At 34.7% G+C, this 27,024-nt stretch overlaps 3 protein-coding genes across 6 annotated transcripts in view; 1 reads left to right on the top strand and 2 right to left on the bottom strand.

Moving 5' to 3' along the window:
* LOC101888976 (ionotropic receptor 75a) overlaps positions 1-27,024 on the bottom strand; it is an 814,889-nt gene that overhangs the window by 501,171 nt on the left and 286,694 nt on the right. The gene's annotated exons all lie outside the window — the stretch shown is intronic.
* Positions 3,345-5,514, top strand: LOC101896668 (uncharacterized). Its single transcript, XM_059130248.1, has 3 exons — positions 3,345-3,662; positions 3,733-3,919; positions 3,977-5,514. Exons 1-3 carry the CDS (start codon positions 3,649-3,651, stop codon positions 4,448-4,450), a joined length of 675 nt encoding a protein of 224 aa, XP_058986231.1. The 5' UTR covers positions 3,345-3,648; the 3' UTR covers positions 4,451-5,514.
* On the bottom strand, positions 5,457-9,605 carry LOC109614243 (putative nuclease HARBI1). The gene is made up of 4 exons (XM_059130230.1): positions 6,632-9,605; positions 6,138-6,576; positions 5,935-6,079; positions 5,457-5,869 (listed from the first exon to the last, which is right to left on the bottom strand). The coding sequence occupies exons 1-4, from the start codon at positions 6,739-6,741 to the stop codon at positions 5,508-5,510; spliced, it is 1,056 nt and encodes a 351-aa protein (XP_058986213.1). The 5' UTR covers positions 6,742-9,605; the 3' UTR covers positions 5,457-5,507.

Below are 27,024 nucleotides of genomic sequence, written 5' to 3'. Positions count from 1 at the left end.
CATTCCGCAATTGCCTACAAGGTTCTTCGCTGCGTTTGTATCGGTCTATTGTATCTCGTATGAGAGCATAATAATGCATTGAAGTTTCAATTAGAAAACACTGGATTAAGCTGCCGAGACTTTTTGCCGTTTTAAGGCGACGATATAATTAATGTGTTCTAAGGTACCCATACTAAATTTGTGTTACTTTTAGAGATATTAATTATTTTTAAGGGTATCCAGAATGTTCTTTCCAAATTTTTATGGAGTTTCGCATCACTTCCAAGGATTACGAGATAATCATTTGCTGCCGCCAGAATTTCAGGTTAAATGATTAAATATGTTTTGTTGGTTAAAATTTTGAAAAAAAATAAAATTTACTTTGTTCAAGAGCAAATAATTTCATATTTTCAAAGAGAGATTTCTTCTATATTCGCTCAGATACACTTTTAATATTTTAACGAAATTTTTTTAATCAACAGATATCTATCGAGCACATATTTTACATTTTATGCAAATAATTGTTAACTTTATTTTTTTTGTAGATGCACTAGATGTATTGTGCCCACATATAACATATGAATATTAGTTCTATGGAATATCGAAATGTTTTATTTAAATTCAAAATGTTGACTCCTTGTGGGAATGTACCAGAGGGATTGGGGAATGTATCGTATTAGCTTCTGTATATATATATATATATATATATATATATATATATATATGTATATATAAATATAATATATATATATATATATATATATATATATATATATATATATATATATATATATATATATATGTATATATATATATATATATATATATATGGACCTGGATCAGGTCTGTCCGAACCTGCTCATTCAGCTCACCATTAAATCAGAAACTATGTTACATGCCCGTGAAGATAAATTTTAAAATATAAATGCAATGTGTTGGTGCGCAAGGGGTTAATTGAAAAATATATTTTTTTAATATTAATGATTTTTACCATTTTTTTTTTTTTGGATAAATCAACGTATTTTTAAATTAATTTAAATTAAATTAATTAATTAAATTAATTTAACAGGAAAATGACACAATTTCCCGACGAGGACGAATAACCAGAGTGGTGTTGGCGGTAGGAAAACTGCATGGAAAATGCTGAATTGCACAAAAACTATGCTAGCTGCGTCATTGAGGCGGGTCTTAAATGAAAGGTCTCGAGGAGTACTTTCTGGCTATATATGCCTTATATTCCCAACTGATTTCAGATAATCGAATTTTTTCGATTTTCTAACCAAAGTGGCGGTTTCGGTAGGGAAACTGCATGGAAAATGGTGAATTGCACAAAAACTATGCTAGCTGCGTCATTGAGGCGGGTCTTAAATGAAAGGTCTCGAGGAGTACTTTCTGGCTATATATGCCTTATATTCCCAACTGATTTCAGATAATCGAATTTTTTCGATTTTCTAACCAAAGTGGCGGTTTCGGTAGGGAAACTGCATGGAAAATGCTGAATTGCACAAAAACTATGCTAGCTGCGTCATTGAGGCGGGTCTTAAATGAAAGGTCTCGAGGAGTACTTTCTGGCTATATATGCCTTATATTCCCAACTGATTTCAGATAATCGAATTTTTTCGATTTTCTAACCAAAGTGGCGGTTTCGGTAGGGAAACTGCATGGAAAATGCTGAATTGCACAAAAACTATGCTAGCTGCGTCATTGAGGCGGGTCTTAAATGAAAGGTCTCGAGGAGTACTTTCTGGCTATATATGCCTTATATTCCCAACTGATTTCAGATAATCGAATTTTTTCGATTTTCTAACCAAAGTGGCGGTTTCGGTAGGGAAACTGCATGGAAAATGCTGAATTGCACAAAAACTATGCTAGCTGCGTCATTGAGGCGGGTCTTAAATGAAAGGTCTCGAGGAGTACTTTCTGGCTATATATGCCTTATATTCCCAACTGATTTCAGATAATCGAATTTTTTCGATTTTCTAACCAAAGTGGCGGTTTCGGTAGGGAAACTGCATGGAAAATGCTGAATTGCACAAAAACTATGCTAGCTGCGTCATTGAGGCGGGTCTTAAATGAAAGGTCTCGAGGAGTACTTTCTGGCTATATATGCCTTATATTCCCAACTGATTTCAGATAATCGAATTTTTTCGATTTTCTAACCAAAGTGGCGGTTTCGGTAGGGAAACTGCATGGAAAATGCTGAATTGCACAAAAACTATGCTAGCTGCGTCATTGAGGCGGGTCTTAAATGAAAGTACTCCTCGAGACCTTTCATTTAAGACCCGCCTCAATGACGCAGCTAGCATAGTTTTTGTGCAATTCAGCATTTTCCATGCAGTTTTCCTACCGCCAACACCACTCTGGTTATTCGTCCTCGTCGGGAAATTGTGTCATTTTCCTGTTAAATTAATTTAATTAATTAATTTAATTTAAATTAATTTAAAAATACGTTGATTTATCCAAAAAAAAAAAAAAATGGTAAAAATCATTAATATTAAAAAAATATATTTTTCAATTAACCCCTTGCGCACCAACACATTGCATTTATATTTTAAAATTTATCTTCACGGGCATCTATTTTACCCTGTATGACGTTTTGTAGAAAGTTTATTCAAAGCATTGTTCGGCGACTTGTTAATTAAGGAAGTTTTAAGACGTTAAGTCTGGTTTCATAAGAGGTTAATGTTTCATGATTCCACCAATGACTATGCAAACCGAAAATTGGAAATTGTTTTTGAATTGATTCAATTAAAATAGAGTGTATTGCATAACAGGGGTTCCAGATAATAGAGCCATATGCGAGTAAACTCCGAAGAGAAACAAGTAAAAAAGCATCTAAGTTCGGCGGAGCCGAACTTTTAACATCCTCCACCATTTAGAAGGAACTTGCAAATTTTCAAAAAAAGAAACGAAAACTATCACTTTACTGAAAACCGTTATGTGGGGACTATACGAAGACATGAGCCTGCTTACGAAATTTTTGTCATAGGCTGTAGTACCCATTACGAGTTTGAAAACAGTTTCAGTGAATAATGTCGCTAAAATCATTAAAATATTGATCATCGGGAGGTACCTTTATATGGGGGCTATACGAAGACGTGGACCTGTTCGAAAGATAGGGTGATTACAACGGACTGACATGGTTAGGTCGTCTTAGAATTTTACGCTTATCCAGAATATGTATACTCTGTAGTGTCTAAAGACAAAGCAAATATATCTTACATAGAATGGTGGAGTGTATAAAAATATATAGCTGTTTTGTGGCTAGGGTGTCTGAAAACTCCTTGCTCCGTCAAAAGATTGTAATGAAAAAAAGAAAATGAGATATGTTTGCATTGCATATGTATAGTTCTATCAGATTTACATTGCACTTTGTGTATAAATAATTAAACTAACAGCCTGTTCCACGATATCGAAAGAACACGTTCGCACAACTTTTACACGACAAACAGCTGATTTCCGTTCCACTAAAATCCATCAGAACGAAAATTTGCACGAAAATCAATGCGAAAGAAAACGTAAGCGTTTCAGTGTAATTTTGCGTTCCACTATCTTTTTTCTTTCGTACGCATGCGAACACAAATGTCAAAATCAGTCACTTGTGTGTTTGCTGTCGTACGATAACAATTAAGGAAAATCTGTTTTAACATAAACATTGCTTAATTGAAAATGGAAACAAAAATGTAAGTAAAAATAATAAATCCAATTTAATATGTGAACAATAAATAATTTTTTTTATTTTCTCAATTCCAGCACGAAAAAATCATCAACTACACAGCTGCGGGCACTAGTTGAGTATATGGAGGAGAATCCCGAGTTCGCCAGAGGAGTGCCAATTTTTGGAAGCAGCAGGCAATCCCTGGAAGACCATTGGAAGAAGTTAGTTTTTAAATTAAATACCATGGGTCCTCCTTCCCGCACAATTGCAGAGTGGAAAAAGGTAAGTCAGAAAACTCGGCTTACGATCTATTTGTCTGACCGGCATTACTATTTGCAGACGTGGGCCGATCTAAAGTCCCGCACCAAAAAGAAAATTGCGGAAAATAAAAAAGGGCTGCAAGGTACAGGTGGTGGTTTATACCGGTTTGAGTGCCTAACGGAGCTGGAAACAGCAATTGACCGGACACTCTTCTTGTCGAAGTCCGCAGCACCAAGTGGTAAAACTTTTGGCTACGCGGACGAAATAGATTACTGCTTCGAGGCATTGGATACAACACCATCAAGACCTTCCAAGACCGTAGCAGTGGTAACACCTACCAGGCAGTTCAGCTCCCCAGAATCACATACCCAACAACAACAAATAAACGCACAAACCTGTACCATCACAACTCAACAATACCAACCACCAGCCAAAAGACAAAAAATCTTACCCCATCTCTACACACAAACTGCAAAACAACAGACACAGTCAGCACATACACAACAAACACAGAATGGCAGATTGTGCCGAGGCCCAAACAAAAATGCTTAAATCAATAGAATCAATTCTATCAACTTTTTTGCAAAACAATTCACAAAACAATTCACTATAGTCCTTTTATAATAATTTAAACTAATTTTTTAATTTAATTTATTTAATTTTATTTTAATAAAAAAATTCTTTAATTTTATAAATTTATTGCAATTTTTCTCCTTATTGCGTCAGCTCTGCTTTCAAGATCATTATTGTCATCCACTTCGTCTTCCAGGTCATCATCAATAACATCACCTGGCGGCTCTTCAGATTGGTAGTGTATGCACATGTTGTGCAGCGCACAACATGCATTTATAATTTGCACTACCTTTGCAGCGTCATAATGAAGGCCCCGAGATCCGATGATACATCGGAATCTGTTTTTTAGGACCCCAAAGCACCTTTCAATGACGTTACGCGCACTTGCTTACGATCTATTTGTCTGACCGGCATTACTATTTGCAGACGTGGGCCGATCTAAAGTCCCGCACCAAAAAGAAAATTGCGGAAAATAAAAAAGGGCTGCAAGGTACAGGTGGAGGTTTATACCGGTTTGAGTGCCTAACGGAGCTGGAAACAGCAATTGACCGGACACTCTTCTTGTCGAAGTCCGCAGCACCAAGTGGTAAAACTTTTGGCTACGCGGACGAAATAGATTACTGCTTCGAGGCATTGGATACAACACCATCAAGACCTTCCAAGACCGTAGCAGTGGTAACACCTACCAGGCAGTTCAGCTCCCCAGAATCACATACCCAACAACAACAAATAAACGCACAAACCTGTACCATCACAACTCAACAATACCAACCACCAGCCAAAAGACAAAAAATCTTACCCCATCTCTACACACAAACTGCAAAACAACAGACACAGTCAGCACATACACAACAAACACAGAATGGCAGATTGTGCCGAGGCCCAAACAAAAATGCTTAAATCAATAGAATCAATTCTATCAACTTTTTTGCAAAACAATTCACAAAACAATTCACTATAGTCCTTTTATAATAATTTAAACTAATTTTTTAATTTAATTTATTTAATTTTATTTTAATAAAAAAATTCTTTAATTTTATAAATTTATTGCAATTTTTCTCCTTATTGCGTCAGCTCTGCTTTCAAGATCATTATTGTCATCCACTTCGTCTTCCAGGTCATCATCAATAACATCACCTGGCGGCTCTTCAGATTGGTAGTGTATGCACATGTTGTGCAGCGCACAACATGCATTTATAATTTGCACTACCTTTGCAGCGTCATAATGAAGGCCCCGAGATCCGATGATACATCGGAATCTGTTTTTTAGGACCCCAAAGCACCTTTCAATGACGTTACGCGCACTTGCATGTCTCTTATTGAATTTTTTCTCGGCGGCATCTCTAGGGCTGCGGTAAGGCGTCATGAGAAAGGGCTTCAATTTGTATCCTCCATCCCCTATAAAAAAGAAAACACAAATGTAATTGATGTATTATGATATAAGATGTATACAAATTACTCACCGAGAATCCAAAAGTTTCGTTTTCCATTGTCAAACTCCCTTTGCATACATTTGTCTGGATCACTCATTTCCCATACAAATGCATCATGGTTGCTTCCGGGATGTCTAGCGTCGACAAATGTTATTAGCATTTTATGGTCACATATCTAATTCGAAAAAACACAATAATTTTAAAATCGCTTTACGATAAATGTATTTACTTACCACCATTGCATTTATACTATAATAACCCTTTCTATTATAGTAAAGGGCTTTCAATTCGTCCCCTGGTGACTTGATGCGGATATGCGTGCCATCAACGCATCCAACAATTCCAGGGAACATTGTTCTTTCATAGAAAGCCTCCATTGTGTTGCGTTCCTCTGTGAGTGTCGGCTTTTTTATCCATTGGCCGCAAATGTGGTCCTCAAAAATCTGCAGACATTCCGCAATGGTTCTGCTCACTGTCGACTTCGCTGTTGAAGTCAAGGCTTCGTTCCCTAAATTCTGTTGGTAGCTTCCTGTCGCCAAAAACCGCAAGAATGTGCCAAGTTTTAAATCGGGGCGGATTTGGGTAGTTCTGCAACCGGGCACCCACTTCTCTTCCATCATATCCAAAAGAGCCCGAAAAACTTCCTTCGACACACGAAAATTGACCACAAAGCTGGAAAAAATCATTTTTTATTATTTCAAAAATGTAAAAATACAATCATACTTACTGGTTGTTAGGTACTTCAAATAAATTCGAAGCATCTCTTAAATGCCTCCGTTGCACATTTTGAACCTCCTCCTCATCATCCATAAAAAATAGGGCTACAGAAATATTCATTTTTTTCTTTTTTAAGACACAAATAATCTGAACACAATCACTACAAATTTTATTTTGTTTGTTTATTTACAATTTGTTTGTTTACAACTGAACTGTCAGTTGAGACAGAGCCACTGCTGCTTTTTCGCGTTTAAATTAGACATTTGGCGCTTTTTTTGCCTTATTTCGCGATTAATTTTGCCAAAAAATATTTAGCAACACTGAATCACGTAAGGCTATGCGAAAGAAAGAACGAAAGTTAGTGGAACGCATTCTTATGCGAAAGTGAGTGAGTAGCCTTCGTTCGCACAAATTTTCTTTCGAGATCGTGGAACAGGCTGTAAGACTGACGTAACTTTTGTTCAATTCGAACTTTGGAGGAAAGAACAATTTTCATGCCCTCGGCGTACATTAATACACTTGAGTACTCTATAGTTGTTGGTAGATCATTAATAAAAAGGATAAAAAATAATAGGCCCAAGATGAGTGCCCTGAGGAACACTAGAGGAAATAAGGATTGTTTTTGAAGTAGCATTGTTAAATTTTACTTTTGCGTTGTTCCTGATATATAAGACTTTATTCATTTTCTTGTGATACTCCGAATATTTCAATTCTTTTTAAATAACTCAGTAATTTTAATATTGTTTCAATTACATACGTTTGCATTTTTCATTTGATTCTACTTTGTGTACATTCCATTTTTACAAAAAATAAATAACCACCGCGTTTAATCTCTGCAAGAATATTATAAGAGGTTATGGGCGACATCAAGCAAGAGTCAACCCACGGAATCTTGCAATTTCGTAGAACTAATTTTGAGAACTGCAGTTTTCGAGTGCGGATGTATCTGGATTCGTTGGTTTTGCTGGATACCATAGAAAAAAACTCCACCAGCCAAACAAAGCTTAGCTGAAACATTCTCTAAATCGGCTAGAAAGGCTAAGACAACAATCATCAGCCTAATAGCAGATAATTATTTGGAATGTGTTCACGACAAGAAACTCGACCAGCCAAACAAAGCTTAGCTGAAACATTCTCTAAAAAGGATAGAAAGGCTAAGACAACAATCATCAGCCTAATAGCAGATGATTATTTGGAATGTTTTTACGACAAGAAAACAACGAAGGAGATGTGGTCTGCTCTACAAAGTACATTTGCTAAGAAGTCGGTTACATTGGTAAGTAAAAAATTAGCGGTTCTGCGAAGGCTGAAGGCTGGTGATGATTTGCGAAAATAGTTTCTATTGTTTGATGAGCTTTTAAGAAAATTAACAAGTAAAAAAGCAGTAAGTTCAGCCGGGCCGAACTTTGAATACCCTCCACCATTAAGAACGAATTTGAAAATTTTCGAAAAAGATAACATTCGCCAAAAATTCTGTTAACATTAAAAAAAAAATAGGGCCTGTACGACGTGCACCTACATAGGCATTGCTTGTCACAAGCCATTACCAGATTCAAATTCGAAACTTAGAATAAACGGTGAATAATGTATACAAAATCATCAAAATACCGTACGTAGGGAGGTACCGTTATATAGGAGCTATACGAAGACTTGGACCTGCATAGACAATTTTCTGTCACAGGGTATAGCTTCCATTACGAACTTTAAATACTACATCTCAAACAATTTCGGTGAGTATTTTACCTAAAATCGTCAAAATACCGAATATAAGGAGGTACTGATATATGGGGCCTATACGAAGACCTGGACCTGCATAAGCAATTTTCTTTCACGGACTGTAGTTCCCATTTCGAACTCTAAATACGTAATTTGAAACTACTACGGTGAATAATGACGCTAAAATCATCAAAATACCGAATATTGGGAGGTACCGTTATATGGGGGCTATACGAAGGCGTGGACCTGCATAGACAATTTTCTGCGTTAGGCTGCAGTATCCATTTCGAACTTCAAACACCAAATTTGAAACAATTCCGGTGAATAACGTCGCTAAAATCATCAAAATACCGAATATTGTGAGGTACCGTTATATGGGGACTATACGAAGACGTAAACTTGCACAGACAATTTTCTGTCTCAGGCTGTAGTATCCATTGCGAACTTCAAACACCAAATCTTAAACAATTCCGGTGAATAATGTCACTAAAATCATCAAAATACCGAATATCGGGAAGTACCGTTATATGGGGCTATACGAAGTCGTGGATCTGCATGGGCAATTTTCTGTCACAGATGGTAGTACTCATCAACAACTTTAAATTCCAACTTTGAAACAATTCTGGTGAATAATGTCGCTAAAATCATCAAAATACCGAATATCGGGAGGTACCGTTATATGGGGCTATATGAAAACGTGGACCTACAAGGCCCATTTACGAACTTAACTACTTGCAAAATAGACGTGTGTGCAAAATTTTAGCCTTCCAACCCAATTCGTTCGAAAGATAGAGTGATTACAACAGACAGACGGACATGGCCAAATACTCTTAGAATTTTACGCTGATCAAGAATATATGTACTTTGTTGGTGGTAAGATCATTATTTCGATGAGTTACAAACGGAATGACAAAATATATATAACCTCCATAGTATGGTGGAGGGTATAAAAACGTCTGGAGCAAATGTGGATGAAAGAGATGTCATTGTTCACGCTACCAGAAGCTTTTGACTTGGTAGTGTCCGCATTGGAAAATGTGAATGAAGAAGACGTATCTCTCGAAATAGTTATGCAAAGACTATTGGCAGATGATGCGAAGAGGCAAAATCTTTGCGACATGGATACATTCACGACATCTGCGTTCAGTGCTTGTTCTTCCTTCCCTCTAGCATACTGATATCTAAATCATCATTTTTTATTGCACCAAATTGCGTACCAAATTCTATTAGAGCGTCAGATGCTCTTATGAAAGTCTGTAGAGGAGCGCAGGCCATAATTATAGCAAGAAACGCCGAACAAATTTGGGGAAAAATAAATAAAATAACAATTTTATTTATATTTATTTAATTATCCAAAATGACGGTCTATAGGGTGTATTAATTTTTAAAAGATCAAAAACAACAACAACAATTAAATACACTATAGTATTTATATTATTCTAACTTTAATAATGACTATAATTTTACACACAATGCCAACTAATGTAACAAACAGAGGTGACCGACCAACGTAGTGTAGCTACTCAACCTAAACGGACACGGCAGAAAGAGGAGTAAACAAAAATATTCTTCCTTCGTTTTTAAGTTGGATCACTGATCTAACAAAGCATAAACAACAAGAGCTGATAAAAAAAACAAAACGAACAACAAAAGAATCAGTTTGAAACACTGCACTATACGTAAATGAAAAAAGATACTTGAAACACAAGAGGGTTTTCTTAGTAAAATAAAGAAATATAGGGTAAGTGTGCCTAAGTTCGGCATGTCCCAGTAGTCGGCACTTTTTATTTTTAAGCCCAAATAAATGAAACTATTATAACTAAATGTATTTTGTTTACTTCAAACATATTGTCAGCTATCTTTGTGTACAATTTCGGTAAGAAAAGATGATTTATTCTAATAAAAATTACATTTTTGTCTGTGAACGTCCTCAACAATCCATATTCTTAAGAAAAGTACAATAAAGACGTCGAATAAGTTTAACAAAACAAAAATATTATATTTTAATGAATTAATTTATTATTATTATTAATTATGCTTACAACAAAATTGGTATGCCGACTGTTGGAACATGCCATACCGACAATTGGCAAGTGGTGCCGACTACTGGCAAAAAAGCATTGTTTTAATAAAACTACAAATTTATGAAATTTAATAAAATGTTATTAAAACTTTATTTATTATTGCAAAAACTAAACAAAATTTCGAATCTGAATAAATTAACTTTGTAATAATTGAAAATTTCCATTCAGAATTCTGAGCGATTAAAAACGCGAAAATCATAAAGGTGCCGACTACTGGTACACTTACCCTATATTCTTAGTTTGGTAACGATATTACTTTAAGCACAACGATATGTGATTTCTATGCAAACGATATCGCGGGTGATGTTTGTCCGAATGAAATACTACTACTATAGCGAAATACTACTGATGTCTAAAGGCGGCGGAAAAACAAGTGACAACTAATTACTCCTTCAAATATCAAAGTCGCTAGCACAAGGTTGCAACAAACCGTAGCGCGTACATTTTAACGAATAATTCAGAACCAAATCTAGGGTCACTATAAATCAATATTTTATGTAATTCTAAATTAAACAAGAGGCATCAATGAATATTATTTTGAGGCATAGAGAAGCAAACGAACAACTCGAGAAACAAACTAAGAATATCATCAGCAAATTACCCACAATAAAGATTGAAACTTGATCGAGAAAAATGCGTGTTCAAGGACACAAAGATAAAATTGGTAGGACACATCTCGAATGTATCTGTTTTCTGAAGAGAAACCTGCAATGCTGAGAGTACTGGGCATGCCAACATACCTTGCATTACACATTTGAGGACTGAGAACTGATCATAAAAGACGAAGAATAGTCCGGCCACATCATAAGTTATATTTACAAAACTTGTCTCCGACTTCACTACTCAAATATTATGATCAATATAAAAAACACTTTATTCAGCTCGACAGAAATTACAAACAACTTTTCTACTTGCATTATAGTTATGCGTTATCTATAAAAAAGAGGGGCATAGAAAAAATAGAGAGGGTGAAAAGTTAGAAATGCATGCAATTTCAATATATTCAAAGAAAACAGAAGATAAAACTAAAGACGTTTTTATCCCAGGCTAAATTTGGGGTAGGGAAAACGTAGCCAACAAAGTCAATGATTTGACTGAAATTCTAGTGCAGACAAGACAAGGAGGACTAAATTGATGTTATAAAATTCAGCCTTCAATTTAACAAGCAATAGCAATCAAAATATGATAACTCAAAACTACTTCGCCATTGTTGTAGTAGAAGAGACAATTAAGTTAAGATTTTGGGAAAATATTACATCCGCGTTTAATTGTAAGCTTAAATACAACAAACTAAACATACGCGCAATTAGCGAAACCCTTCTGTGTTTTTCTTTACTTTCGATGTGTTTTCTATAATATCATCTGACAAAATCAACCCCATTGGGAGAACCCCGTCAACACTCGTTCCCTGAGTCGCTATAGTGTTGACTTGACAAGGTGTTTACGCGTCAAAGATTCTTCATATAATCCAAACGCACGGTGCAGAAGGGCCGAAACGATTCTAAAGATAGCATATGACTGCATAAGAGCTTAACATTAATCTGGAAATCGTATTTATGTTTATTCACCCGGAACACATAGACATTACATTTCTTTTAAGTTTTCTAGAATAAAACAATCAATAGTTCCCATTAGTTCGAATTACTTGGGGTAATCCTTGACAACAAAAATAAATGGAAGGATTACATCCACCATGAAGCAACTGAAGCCTGCAGATGTTGCCAATGAGTAGAAGAGGAATATGGTTGAAAAAGGAACTGAATCGTAATATAATCCATTTATTTCACATTATCGCATTTGTGGTCTGAATTTACATCCTTATATAAAAATGTATACGAAATTTTAATGAACAAAAGAAAGTGAAAAAAAAGAAAAAAAGGAAGAAAATGAAACACTTCAAAATGTTTTGATTTCACTAATATCAGTCAAGAGTTTTTTGTATGTCACGATTCCAGATCTAAGGTGTGTCAGTGCGACTGTTAAGAACACAGAATTCATAAACTAAGTTGCTTCTACTCTATGTACTGTTCTTTTTAGATTCATTCTGCATGCACAGTGGTCGAGGTTGTATGGGAACAGCGGCCAAAAATACTTTCAGGGCAGATAACAATATGAATCTTTGGTTATGGTACCTTGATGGGATAATAATATTATGGTTATGGTACCTTGATGGGAAAATAAAAAATGTGACAAAATAGATGTGATCGATGCATGTTTTGGCATGGTCCCCTTACAACCCACCTCCCGTTTATTATTTGCCCAATTCTTGTTAGATTTCTACACCAGATTGTAATATTATTTGACTTTTTACGTTCTAATAATATTATTTGACTTTTTACGAACGAATTTGAAAATTTTCGAAAAAGATAACATTCGCCAAAAATTCTGTTAACATTAAAAAAAAAATAGGGCCTGTACGACGTGCACCTACATAGGCATTGTTTGTCACAAGCCATTACCAGATTCAAATTCGAAACTTAAAATAAACGGTGAATAATGTAGACAAAATCATCAAAATAACTTACATAGGGAGGTACCGTTATATAGGAGCTATACGAAGACCTGGACCTGCATAGACAATTTTCTGTCACAGGCTGTAGCCTCCATTACGAAATTTGAATACGACATCTCAAACAATTTCGGTGAGTATTTTACCTAAAATCGTCAAAAACGGAATATAAGGAGGTACTGATATATGGGGCCTATACGAAGATCTGGACCTGCATAAGCAATTTTCTTTCACGGACTGTAGTTCTCTAAATACGTAATTTGAAACTACTACGGTGAATAATGGCGCTAAAATCATCAAAATACCGAATATTGGGAGGTACCGTTATATGGGGCTATACGAAGACGTGGACCTGCATAGACAATTTTCTGCCTTAGGCTGTAGTATCCATTCCGAACTTCAAACACCAAATCTTAAACAATTCCGGTGAATAATGTCACTAAAATCTTCAAAATACCGAATATCGGGAGGTACCGTTATATGGGGCTATATGAAAACGTGGACCTACATGGCCCATTTACGAACTTAACTACTTGCAAAATAGACATGTGTGCAAAATTTTAGCCTTCCAACCCAATTCGTTCGAAAGATAGAGTGATTACAACAGACAGACGGACATGGCCAAATACTCTTAGAATTTTACGCTGATCAAGAATATATATACTTTGTTGGTGGTAAGATCATTATTTCGATGAGTTACAAACGGAATGACAAAATGGATATAACCTCCATAGTATGGTGGAGGGTATAAAAACGTCTGGAGCAAATGTGGATGAAAGAGATGTCATTGCTCACGCTACCAGAAGCTTTTGACTTGGTAGTGTCCGCATTGGAAAATGTGAATGAAGAAGACGTATCTCTCGAAATAGTTATGCAAAGACTATTGGCAGATGATGCGAAGAGGCAAAATCTTTGCGACATGGATACATCCACGACATCTGCGTTCAGTGCTTGTTCTTCCTTCCCTCTAGCATACTGATATCTAAATCATCATTTTTTATTGCACCAAATTGCGTACCAAATTCTATTAGAGCGTCAGATGCTCTTGTGAAAGTCTGTAGAGGAGCGCAGGCCATAATTATAGCAAGAAACGCCGAACAAATTTGGGGAAAAATAAATAAAATAACAATTTTATTTTTATTTATTTAATTATCCAAAATGACTATAAATGGTCTATAGAGTGTATTAATTTTTAAAATATCAAAAACAACTACAACAATTAAATACACTATAGTATTTATATTATTCTAACTTTAATAATGACTATAATTTTACACACAATGCCAACTAATGTAACAAACAGAGGTGACCGACCAACGTAGTGTAGCTACTCAACCTAAACGGACACGGCAGAAAGAGGAGTAAACAAAAATATTCTTCCTTCGTTTTTAAGTTGGATCACTGATCTAACAAAGCATAAACAACAAGAGCTGATAAAAAAAACAAAACGAACAACAAAAGAATCAGTTTGAAACACTGCACTATACGTAAATGAAAAAAGATACTTGAAACACAAGAGGGTTTTCTTAGTAAAATAAAGAAATATAGGGTAAGTGTGCCTAAGTTCGGCATGTCCCAGTAGTCGGCACTTTTTATTTTTAAGCCCAAATAAATGAAACTATTATAACTAAATGTATTTTGTTTACTTCAAACATATTGTCAGCTATCTTTGTGTACAATTTCGGTAAGAAAAGATGATTTATTCTAATAAAAATTACATTTTTGTCTGTGAACGTCCTCAACAATCCATATTCTTAAGAAAAGTACAATAAAGACGTCGAATAAGTTTAACAAAACAAAAATATTATATTTTAATGAATTAATTTATTATTATTATTAATTATGCTTACAACAAAATTGGTATGCCGACTGTTGGAACATGCCATACCGACAATTGGCAAGTGGTGCCGACTACTGGCAAAAAAGCATTGTTTTAATAAAACTACAAATTTATGAAATTTAATAAAATGTTATTAAAACTTTATTTATTATTGCAAAAACTAAACAAAATTTCGAATCTGAATAAATTAACTTTGTAATAATTGAAAATTTCCATTCAGAATTCTGAGCGATTAAAAACGCGAAAATCATAAAGGTGCCGACTACTGGTACACTTACCCTATATTCTTAGTTTGGTAACGATATTACTTTAAGCACAACGATATGTGATTTCTATGCAAACGATATCGCGGGTGATGTTTGTCCGAATGAAATACTACTACTATAGCGAAATACTACTGATGTCTAAAGGCGGCGGAAAAACAAGTGACAACTAATTACTCCTTCAAATATCAAAGTCGCTAGCACAAGGTTGCAACAAACCGTAGCGCGTACATTTTAACGAATAATTCAGAACCAAATCTAGGGTCACTATAAATCAATATTTTATGTAATTCTAAATTAAACAAGAGGCATCAATGAATATTATTTTGAGGCATAGAGAAGCAAACGAACAACTCGAGAAACAAACTAAGAATATCATCAGCAAATTACCCACAATAAAGATTGAAACTTGATCGAGAAAAATGCGTGTTCAAGGACACAAAGATAAAATTGGTAGGACACATCTCGAATGTATCTGTTTTCTGAAGAGAAACCTGCAATGCTGAGAGTACTGGGCATGCCAACATACCTTGCATTACACATTTGAGGACTGAGAACTGATCATAAAAGACGAAGAATAGTCCGGCCACATCATAAGTTATATTTACAAAACTTGTCTCCGACTTCACTACTCAAATATTATGATCAATATAAAAAACACTTTATTCAGCTCGACAGAAATTACAAACAACTTTTCTACATGCATTATAGTTATGCGTTATCTATAAAAAAGAGGGGCATAGACAAAATAGAGAGGATGAGAAATTAGAAATGCATACAATTTCAATATATTCAACGACAACAGAAGATAAAACTAAAGACGTTTTTATCCCAGGCCAAATTTGGGGTAGGGAAAACGTAGCCAACAAAGTCAATGATTTGACTGAAATTCTAGTGCAGACAAGACAAGGAGGACTAAATTGATGTTATAAAATTCAGCCTTCAATTTTATAAGCAATAGCAATCAAAATATGACAACTCAAAACTACTTCGCCATTGTTGTAGTAGAAGAGACAATTAAGTTAAGATTTTGGGAAAATATTACATCCGCGCTTATGTAAGCTTAAATACAACAAACTAAACATACGCGCAATTAGCGAAACCCTTCTGTGTTTTTCTTTACTTTCGATGTGTTTTCTATAATATCATCTGACGAAATCAACTCCATTGGGAGAACCCCGTCAACACTCGTTCCCTGAGTCGCTATAGTGTTGACTTGACAAGGTGTTTACGCGTCAAAGATTCTTCATATAATCCAAACCACGGTGTAGAAGGGCCGAAACGATTCTAAAGATAGCATATGACTTCATAAGAGCTTAACATTAATCTGGAAATCGTATTTATGTTTATTCACCCGGAACACATAGACATTACATTTCTTTTAAGTTTTCTAGAATAAAACAATCAATAGTTCCCATTAGTTCGAATTACTTGGGGTAATCCTTGACAACAAAAATAAATGGAAGGATTACATCCACCATGAAGCAACTGAAGCCTGCAGATGTTGCCAATGAGTAGAAGAGGAATATGGTTGAAAAAGGAACTGAATCGTAATATAATCCATTTATTTCACATTATCGCATTTGTGGTCTGAATTTACATCCTTATATAAAAATGTATACGAAATTTTAATGAACAAAAGAAAGTGAAGAAAAAGAAAAAAAAGGAAGAAAATGAAACACTTCAAAATGTTTTGATTTCACCAATATCAGTCAAGAGTTTTTTGCATGTCACGATTCCAGATCTAAGGTGTGTCAGTGCGACTGTTAAGAACACAGAATTCATAAACTAAGTTGCTTCTACTCTATGTACTGTTCTTTTTAGATTCATTCTGCATGCACAGTGGTCGAGGTTGTATGGGAACAGCGGCCAAAAATACTTTCAGGGCAGATATCAATATAAATCTTTGGTTATGATACCTTGATGGGATAATAATGTTATGGTTATGGTACCTTGATGGGAAAATAAAAAATGTGACAAAGTGGATGTGATCGATGCATGTTTTGGCATGGTCCCCTTACAACCCACCTCCCGTTTATTATTTGCCCAATTCTTGTTAGATTTCTACACCAGATTGTAATATTATTTGACTTTTTACGTTCTAATAATATTATTTGACTTTTTACGAACGAATTTGAAAATTTTCGAAAAAGATAACATTCGCAAAAAATTCTGTTAACATAAAAAAAAAGAAAAAAGGGCCTGTACGACGTGCACCTACATAGGCATTGTTTGTCACAAGCCATTGCCAGATTCAAATTCGAAACTTAAAATTTGTGAGTATTTTACCTAAAATCGTCAAAGTACCGAATATAAGGAGGTACTGATATATGGGGCCTATACGAAGACCTGGACCTGCATAGATAATTTTCTGTCACAGGCTGTAGCTTCCATTACGAACTTTAAATACGACATCTCAAACAATTTCGGTGAGTATTTTACCTAAAATCGTCAAAATACCGAATATAAGGAGGTACTGATATATGGGACCTATACGAAGACCTGGACCTGCATAAGCAATTTTCTTTCACGGACTGTAGTTCCCATTTCGAACTCTAAATACGTAATTTGAAACTACTACGGTGAATAATGGCGCTAAAATCATCAAAATACCGAATATTGGGAGGTACCGTTATATGGGGGCTATACAAAGACGTGGACCTGCATAGACAATTTTCTGCCTTAGGCTCTAGTATCCATTTCGAACTTCAAACACCAAATTTGAAACAACTCAGGTGAATAACGTCGCTAAAATCATCAAAATACCGAATATTGGGAGGTACCGTTACATGGGGACTATACGAAGACGTAAACTTGCACAGACAATTTTCTGTCTCAGGCTGTAGTATCCATTCCGAACTTCAAACACCAAATCTTAAACAATTCCGGTGAATAATGTCACTAAAATCATCAAAATACCGAATATCGGGAAGTACCGTTATATGGGGCCATACGATGTCGTGGATCTGCATGGGTCATTTTCTGTCACAGATGGTAGTACTCATCAACAACTTTAAATTCCAACTTTGAAACAATTCTGGTGAATAATGTCGCTAAAATCATCAAAATGCCGAATATCGGGTGGTACCATTATATGGGGCTATATGAAAACGTGGACCTACATGGTCCATTTACGAACTTAACTACTTGCAAAATAGACATGTGTGCAAAATTTTAGCCTTCCAACCCAATTCGTTCGAAAGATAGAGTGATTACAACAGACAGACGGACATGGCCAAATCCTCTTAGAATTTTACGCTGATCAAGAATATATATACTTTGTTGGTGGTAAGATCATTATTTCGATGAGTTACAAACGGAATGACAACATGGATATAAGCTCCATAGTATGGTGGAGGGTATAAAAACGTCTGGAGCAAATGTGGATGAAAGAGATGTCATTGCTCACGCTATCAGAAGCTTTTGACTTGGTAGTGTCCGCATTGGAAAATGTGAATGAAGAAGACGCATCTCTCGAAATAGTTATGCAAAGACTATTGGCAGATGATGCGAAGAGGCAAAATCTTTGCGACATGGATACATCCACGACATCTGCGTTCAGTGCTTGTTCTTCCTTCCCTCTAGCATACTGATATCTAAATCATCATTTTTTATTGCACCAAATTGCATACCAAATTCTATTAGAGCGTCAGATGCTCTTATGAAAGTCTGTAGAGGAGCGCAGGCCATAATTATAGCAAGAAACGCCGAACAAATTTGGGGAAAATAAATAAAATAACAATTTTATTTTTATTTATTTAATTATCCAAAATGACGGTCTATAGGGTGTATTAATTTTTAAAATATCGAAAACAACTACAACAATTAAATACACTATAGTATTTATATTATTCTAACTTTAATAATGACTATAATTTTACACACAATGCCAACTAATGTAACAAACAGAGGTGACCGACCAACGTAGTGTAGCTACTCAACCTAAACGGACACGGCAGAAAGAGGAGTAAACAAAAATATTCTTCCTTCGTTTTTAAGTTGGATCACTGATCTAACAAAGTATAAACAACAAGAGCTGATAAAAAAAACAAAACGAACAACAAAAGAATCAGTTTGAAAACACTGCACTATACTTAAATGAAAAAAGATACTTAAAACACAAGAGGGTTTTCTTAGTAAAATATAGAAATATAGGGTAAGTGTGCCTAAGTTCGGCATGTCCCAGTAGTCGGCACTTTTTATTTTTAAGCCCAAATAAATGAAACTATTATAACTAAATGTATTTTGTTTACTTCAAACATATTGTCAGCTATCTTTGTGTACAATTTCGGTAAGAAAAGATGATTTATTCTAATAAAAATTAAATTTTTGTCTGTGAACGTCCTCAACAATCCATATTCTTAAAAAATATTATATATTATATTTTAATATTATATTTTAATGAATTACTTTATTATTATTATTAATTATGCTTACAACAAAATTAGTATGCCGACTGTTGGAACATGCCATACCGACAATTGGCAAGTGGTGCCGACTACTGGCAAAAAAGCATTGTTTTAATAAAACTACAAATTTATGAAATTTAATAAAAAGTTATTAAAACTTTATTTATTATTGCAAAAACTAGACAAAATTTCGAATCTGAATAAATTAACTTTGTAATAATTGAAAATTTCCATTCAGAATTGAGAGCGATTAAAAACGCGAAAATCCTAAAGGTGCCGACTACTGGTACACTTACCCTATATTCTTAGTTTGGTAACGATATTACTTTAAGCACAACGATATGTGATTTCTATGCAAACGATATCGCGGGTGTTGTCTGTCCGAATGAAATACTACTACTATAGCGAAATACTACTGATGTCTAAAGGCGGCGGAAAAACAAGTGACAACTAATTACTCCTTCAAATGTCAAAGTCGCTAGCACAAGGTTGCAACAAACCGTAGCGCGTACATTTTAACGAATAATTCAGGACCAAATCTAGGGTCACTATAAATCAATATTTAATGTAATTCTAAATTAAACAAGAGGCATCAATGAATATTATTTTGAGGCATAGAGAAGCAAACGAACAACTCGAGAAACAAACTAAACTATCATCAGCAAATTACCCACAATAAAGATTGAAACTTGATCGAAAAAAATGCGTGTTCAAGGACGCAAAGATAAAATTGGTAGGACACATCTTTAATGTATCTGTTTTCTGAAGAGAAACCTGCAATGCTGAGAGTACTAGGCATGCCAACATACCTTGCATTACACATTTGAGGACTGAGAACTGATCATAAAAGACGAAGAATAGTCCGGCCACATCATAAGTTATATTTACAAAACTTGTCTCCGACTTTACTACTCAAATATTATGATCAATATAAAAAACACTTTATTCAGCTCGACAGAAATTACAAACAACTTTTCTACATGCATTATAGTTATGCGTTATCTATAAAAAAGAGGGGCATAGACAAAATAGAGAGGATGAGAAATTAGAAATGCATGCAATTTCAATATATTCAACGAAAACAGAAGATAAAACTAAAGACGTTTTTATCCCAGGCTAAATTTGGGGTAGGGAAAACGTAGCCAACAAAGTCAATGATTTGACTGAAATTCTAGTGCAGACAAGACAAGGAGGACTAAATTGATGTTATAAAATTCAGCCTTCAATTTTATAAGCAATAGCAATCAAAATATGACAACTCAAAACTACTTCGCCATTGTTGTAGTAGAAGAGACAATTAAGTTAAGATTTTGGGAAAATATTACATCCGCGCTTAATTGTAAGCTTAAATACAACAAACTAAACATACGCGCAATTAGCGAAACCATTCTGTATTTTTCTGTACTTTCGATGTGTTTTCTATAATATCATCTGACGAAATCAACTCCATTGGGAGAACCCCGTCGACACTCGTTCCATGAGTCGCTATAGTGCTGACTTGACAAGGTGTTTACGCGTCAAAGATTCTTCATATCCAAACATCCAAACACACGGTGCAGAAGGGCCGAAACGATTCTAAAGATAGCATATGGCTGCATAAGAGCTTAACATTAATCTGGAAATCGTATTTATGTTTATTCACCCGGAACACATAGACATTACATTTCTTTTAAGTTTTCTAGAATAAAACAATCAATAGTTCCCATTAGTTCGAATTACTTGGGGTAATCCTTGACAACAAAAATAAATGGAAGGATTACATCCACCATGAAGCAACTGAAGCCTGCAGATGTTGCCAATGAGTAGAAGAGGAATATGGTTGAAAAAGGAACTGAATCGTAATATAATCCATTTATTTCACATTATCGCATTTGTGGTCTGAATTTACATCCTTATATAAAAATGTATACGAAATTTTAATGAACAAAAGAAAGTGAAGAAAAAAAAAAGGAAGAAAATGAAACACTTCAAAATGTTTTGATTTCACCAATATCAGTCAAGAGTTTTTTGTATGTCACGATTCCAGATCTAAGGTGTGTCAGTGCGACTGTTAAGAACACAGAATTCATAAACTAAGTTGCTTCTACTCTATGTACTGTTCTTTTTAGATTCATTCTGCATGCACAGTGGTCGAGGTTGTATGGGAACAGCGGCCAAAAATACTTTCAGGGCAGATATCAATATGAATCTTTGGTTATGGTGCCTTGATGGGATAAAAATAAAAAATGTGACAAAATGAACAATTTTCTGCCTTACGCTGTAGTATCCATTTCGAACTTCAAACACCAAATTTGAAACAATTTCGGTGAATAACGTCGCTAAAATCATCAAGATACCGAATATCGGGAGGTACCGTTATATGGGGACTATACGAAGACGTAAACTTGCACAGACAATTTTCTGTCTCAGGCTGTAGTATCCATTTCGAACTTCAAACGCCAAATCTTAAACAATTCCGGTGAATAATGTCACTAAAATCATCAAAATATCAGATGGTAGTACTCATCAACAACTTTAAATTCCAACTTTGAAACAATTCTGGTGAATAATGTCGCTAAAATCATCAAAATACCGAATATCGGGAGGTAACATTATATGGGGCTATATGAAAACGTGGACCTACATGGCCCATTTACGAACTTAACTACTTGCAAAATAGACGAAAGATAGAGTGATTACAACAGACAGACGGACATGGCTAAATCCTCTTAGAATTTTACGTTGATCAAGAATATATATACTTTGTTGGTGTTAAGATCATTATTTCGATGAGTTACAAACGGAATGAATGAATGAAAAATGAATATAACCTCCATAGTATGGTGGAGGGTATAAAAACGTCTGGAGCAAATGTGGATGAAAGAGATGTCATTGCTCACGCTACCAGAAGCTTTTGACTTGGTAGTGTCCGCATTGGAAAATGTGAATGAAGAAGACGCATCTCTCGAAATAGTTATGCAAAGACTATTGGCAGATGATGCGAAGAGGCAAAATCTTTGCGACATGGATACATCCACGACATCTGCGTTCAGTGCTTGTTCTTCCTTCCCTCTAGCATACTGATATCTAAATCATCATTTTTTATTGCACCAAATTGCGTACCAAATTCTATTAGAGCGTCAGATGCTCTTATGAAAGTCTGTAGAGAAGCGCAGGCCATAATTATAGCAAGAAACGCCGAACAAATTTGGGGAAAAATAAATAAAATAACAATTTTATTTTTATTTATTTAATTGTCAAAAATGACGGTCTATAGGGTGTATTAATTTTTAAAATATCAAAAACAACTACAACAATTAAATACACTATAGTATTTATATTATTCTAACTTTAATAATGACTATAATTTTACACACAATGCCAACTAATGTAACAAACAGAGGTGACCGACCAACGTAGTGTAGCTACTCAACCTAAACGGACACGGCAGAAAGAGGAGTAAACAAAAATATTCTTCCTTCGTTTTTAAGTTGGATCACTGATCTAACAAAGTATAAACAACAAGAGCTGATAAAAAAAACAAAACGAACAACAAAAGAATCAGTTTGAAAACACTGCACTATACTTAAATGAAAAAAGATACTTAAAACACAAGAGGGTTTTCTTAGTAAAATATAGAAATATAGGGTAAGTGTGCCTAAGTTCGGCATGTCCCAGTAGTCGGCACTTTTTATTTTTAAGCCCAAATAAATGAAACTATTATAACTAAATGTATTTTGTTTACTTCAAACATATTGTCAGCTATCTTTGTGTACAATTTCGGTAAGAAAAGATGATTTATTCTAATAAAAATTAAATTTTTGTCTGTGAACGTCCTCAACAATCCATATTCTTAAAAAATATTATATATTATATTTTAATATTATATTTTAATGAATTACTTTATTATTATTATTAATTATGCTTACAACAAAATTAGTATGCCGACTGTTGGAACATGCCATACCGACAATTGGCAAGTGGTGCCGACTACTGGCAAAAAAGCATTGTTTTAATAAAACTACAAATTTATGAAATTTAATAAAAAGTTATTAAAACTTTATTTATTATTGCAAAAACTAGACAAAATTTCGAATCTGAATAAATTAACTTTGTAATAATTGAAAATTTCCATTCAGAATTGAGAGCGATTAAAAACGCGAAAATCCTAAAGGTGCCGACTACTGGTACACTTACCCTATATTCTTAGTTTGGTAACGATATTACTTTAAGCACAACGATATGTGATTTCTATGCAAACGATATCGCGGGTGTTGTCTGTCCGAATGAAATACTACTACTATAGCGAAATACTACTGATGTCTAAAGGCGGCGGAAAAACAAGTGACAACTAATTACTCCTTCAAATGTCAAAGTCGCTAGCACAAGGTTGCAACAAACCGTAGCGCGTACATTTTAACGAATAATTCAGGACCAAATCTAGGGTCACTATAAATCAATATTTAATGTAATTCTAAATTAAACAAGAGGCATCAATGAATATTATTTTGAGGCATAGAGAAGCAAACGAACAACTCGAGAAACAAACTAAACTATCATCAGCAAATTACCCACAATAAAGATTGAAACTTGATCGAAAAAAATGCGTGTTCAAGGACGCAAAGATAAAATTGGTAGGACACATCTTTAATGTATCTGTTTTCTGAAGAGAAACCTGCAATGCTGAGAGTACTAGGCATGCCAACATACCTTGCATTACACATTTGAGGACTGAGAACTGATCATAAAAGACGAAGAATAGTCCGGCCACATCATAAGTTATATTTACAAAACTTGTCTCCGACTTTACTACTCAAATATTATGATCAATATAAAAAACACTTTATTCAGCTCGACAGAAATTACAAACAACTTTTCTACATGCATTATAGTTATGCGTTATCTATAAAAAAAGAGGGGCATAGACAAAATAGAGAGGATGAGAAATTAGAAATGCATGCAATTTCAATATATTCAACGAAAACAGAAGATAAAACTAAAGACGTTTTTATCCCAGGCTAAATTTGGGGTAGGGAAAACGTAGCCAACAAAGTCAATGATTTGACTGAAATTCTAGTGCAGACAAGACAAGGAGGACTAAATTGATGTTATAAAATTCAGCCTTCAATTTTATAAGCAATAGCAATCAAAATATGACAACTCAAAACTACTTCGCCATTGTTGTAGTAGAAGAGACAATTAAGTTAAGATTTTGGGAAAATATTACATCCGCGCTTAATTGTAAGCTTAAATACAACAAACTAAACATACGCGCAATTAGCGAAACCATTCTGTATTTTTCTGTACTTTCGATGTGTTTTCTATAATATCATCTGACGAAATCAACTCCATTGGGAGAACCCCGTCGACACTCGTTCCATGAGTCGCTATAGTGCTGACTTGACAAGGTGTTTACGCGTCAAAGATTCTTCATATCCAAACATCCAAACACACGGTGCAGAAGGGCCGAAACGATTCTAAAGATAGCATATGGCTGCATAAGAGCTTAACATTAATCTGGAAATCGTATTTATGTTTATTCACCCGGAACACATAGACATTACATTTCTTTTAAGTTTTCTAGAATAAAACAATCAATAGTTCCCATTAGTTCGAATTACTTGGGGTAATCCTTGACAACAAAAATAAATGGAAGGATTACATCCACCATGAAGCAACTGAAGCCTGCAGATGTTGCCAATGAGTAGAAGAGGAATATGGTTGAAAAAGGAACTGAATCGTAATATAATCCATTTATTTCACATTATCGCATTTGTGGTCTGAATTTACATCCTTATATAAAAATGTATACGAAATTTTAATGAACAAAAGAAAGTGAAGAAAAAAAAAAGGAAGAAAATGAAACACTTCAAAATGTTTTGATTTCACCAATATCAGTCAAGAGTTTTTTGTATGTCACGATTCCAGATCTAAGGTGTGTCAGTGCGACTGTTAAGAACACAGAATTCATAAACTAAGTTGCTTCTACTCTATGTACTGTTCTTTTTAGATTCATTCTGCATGCACAGTGGTCGAGGTTGTATGGGAACAGCGGCCAAAAATACTTTCAGGGCAGATATCAATATGAATCTTTGGTTATGGTGCCTTGATGGGATAAAAATAAAAAATGTGACAAAATGAACAATTTTCTGCCTTACGCTGTAGTATCCATTTCGAACTTCAAACACCAAATTTGAAACAATTTCGGTGAATAACGTCGCTAAAATCATCAAGATACCGAATATCGGGAGGTACCGTTATATGGGGACTATACGAAGACGTAAACTTGCACAGACAATTTTCTGTCTCAGGCTGTAGTATCCATTTCGAACTTCAAACGCCAAATCTTAAACAATTCCGGTGAATAATGTCACTAAAATCATCAAAATATCAGATGGTAGTACTCATCAACAACTTTAAATTCCAACTTTGAAACAATTCTGGTGAATAATGTCGCTAAAATCATCAAAATACCGAATATCGGGAGGTAACATTATATGGGGCTATATGAAAACGTGGACCTACATGGCCCATTTACGAACTTAACTACTTGCAAAATAGACGAAAGATAGAGTGATTACAACAGACAGACGGACATGGCTAAATCCTCTTAGAATTTTACGTTGATCAAGAATATATATACTTTGTTGGTGTTAAGATCATTATTTCGATGAGTTACAAACGGAATGAATGAATGAAAAATGAATATAACCTCCATAGTATGGTGGAGGGTATAAAAACGTCTGGAGCAAATGTGGATGAAAGAGATGTCATTGCTCACGCTACCAGAAGCTTTTGACTTGGTAGTGTCCGCATTGGAAAATGTGAATGAAGAAGACGCATCTCTCGAAATAGTTATGCAAAGACTATTGGCAGATGATGCGAAGAGGCAAAATCTTTGCGACATGGATACATCCACGACATCTGCGTTCAGTGCTTGTTCTTCCTTCCCTCTAGCATACTGATATCTAAATCATCATTTTTTATTGCACCAAATTGCGTACCAAATTCTATTAGAGCGTCAGATGCTCTTATGAAAGTCTGTAGAGAAGCGCAGGCCATAATTATAGCAAGAAACGCCGAACAAATTTGGGGAAAAATAAATAAAATAACAATTTTATTTTTATTTATTTAATTGTCAAAAATGACGGTCTATAGGGTGTATTAATTTTTAAAATATCAAAAACAACAACAACAATTAAATACACTATAGTATTTATATTATTCTAACTTTAATAATGACTATAATTTTACACACAATGCCAACTAATGTAAAAAACAGAGGTGACCGACCAACGTAGTGTAGCTACTCAACCTAAACGGACACGGCAGAAAGAGGAGTAAACAAAAATATTCTTCCTTCGTTTTTAAGTTGGATCACTGATCTAACAAAGCATAAACAACAAGAGCTGATAAAAAAAAAACAAAACGAACAACAAAAGAATCAGTTTGAAAACACTGCACTATACGTAAATGAAAAAATATACTTAAAACACAAGAGGGTTTTCTTAGTATAATAAAGAAATATAGGGTAAGTGTGCCTAAGTTCGACATGTCCCAGTAGTCGGCACTTTTTATTTTTAAGCCCAAATAAATGAAACTA

Source organism: Musca domestica, unplaced genomic scaffold, assembly GCF_030504385.1.
Source record: "Musca domestica strain aabys unplaced genomic scaffold, Musca_domestica.polishedcontigs.V.1.1 11, whole genome shotgun sequence".
NCBI lineage: Eukaryota > Metazoa > Arthropoda > Insecta > Diptera > Muscidae > Musca > Musca domestica.
The sequence above is the reverse complement of the archived record's forward strand: the minus strand, read 5'-3'. Positions and strand labels throughout refer to the sequence as shown.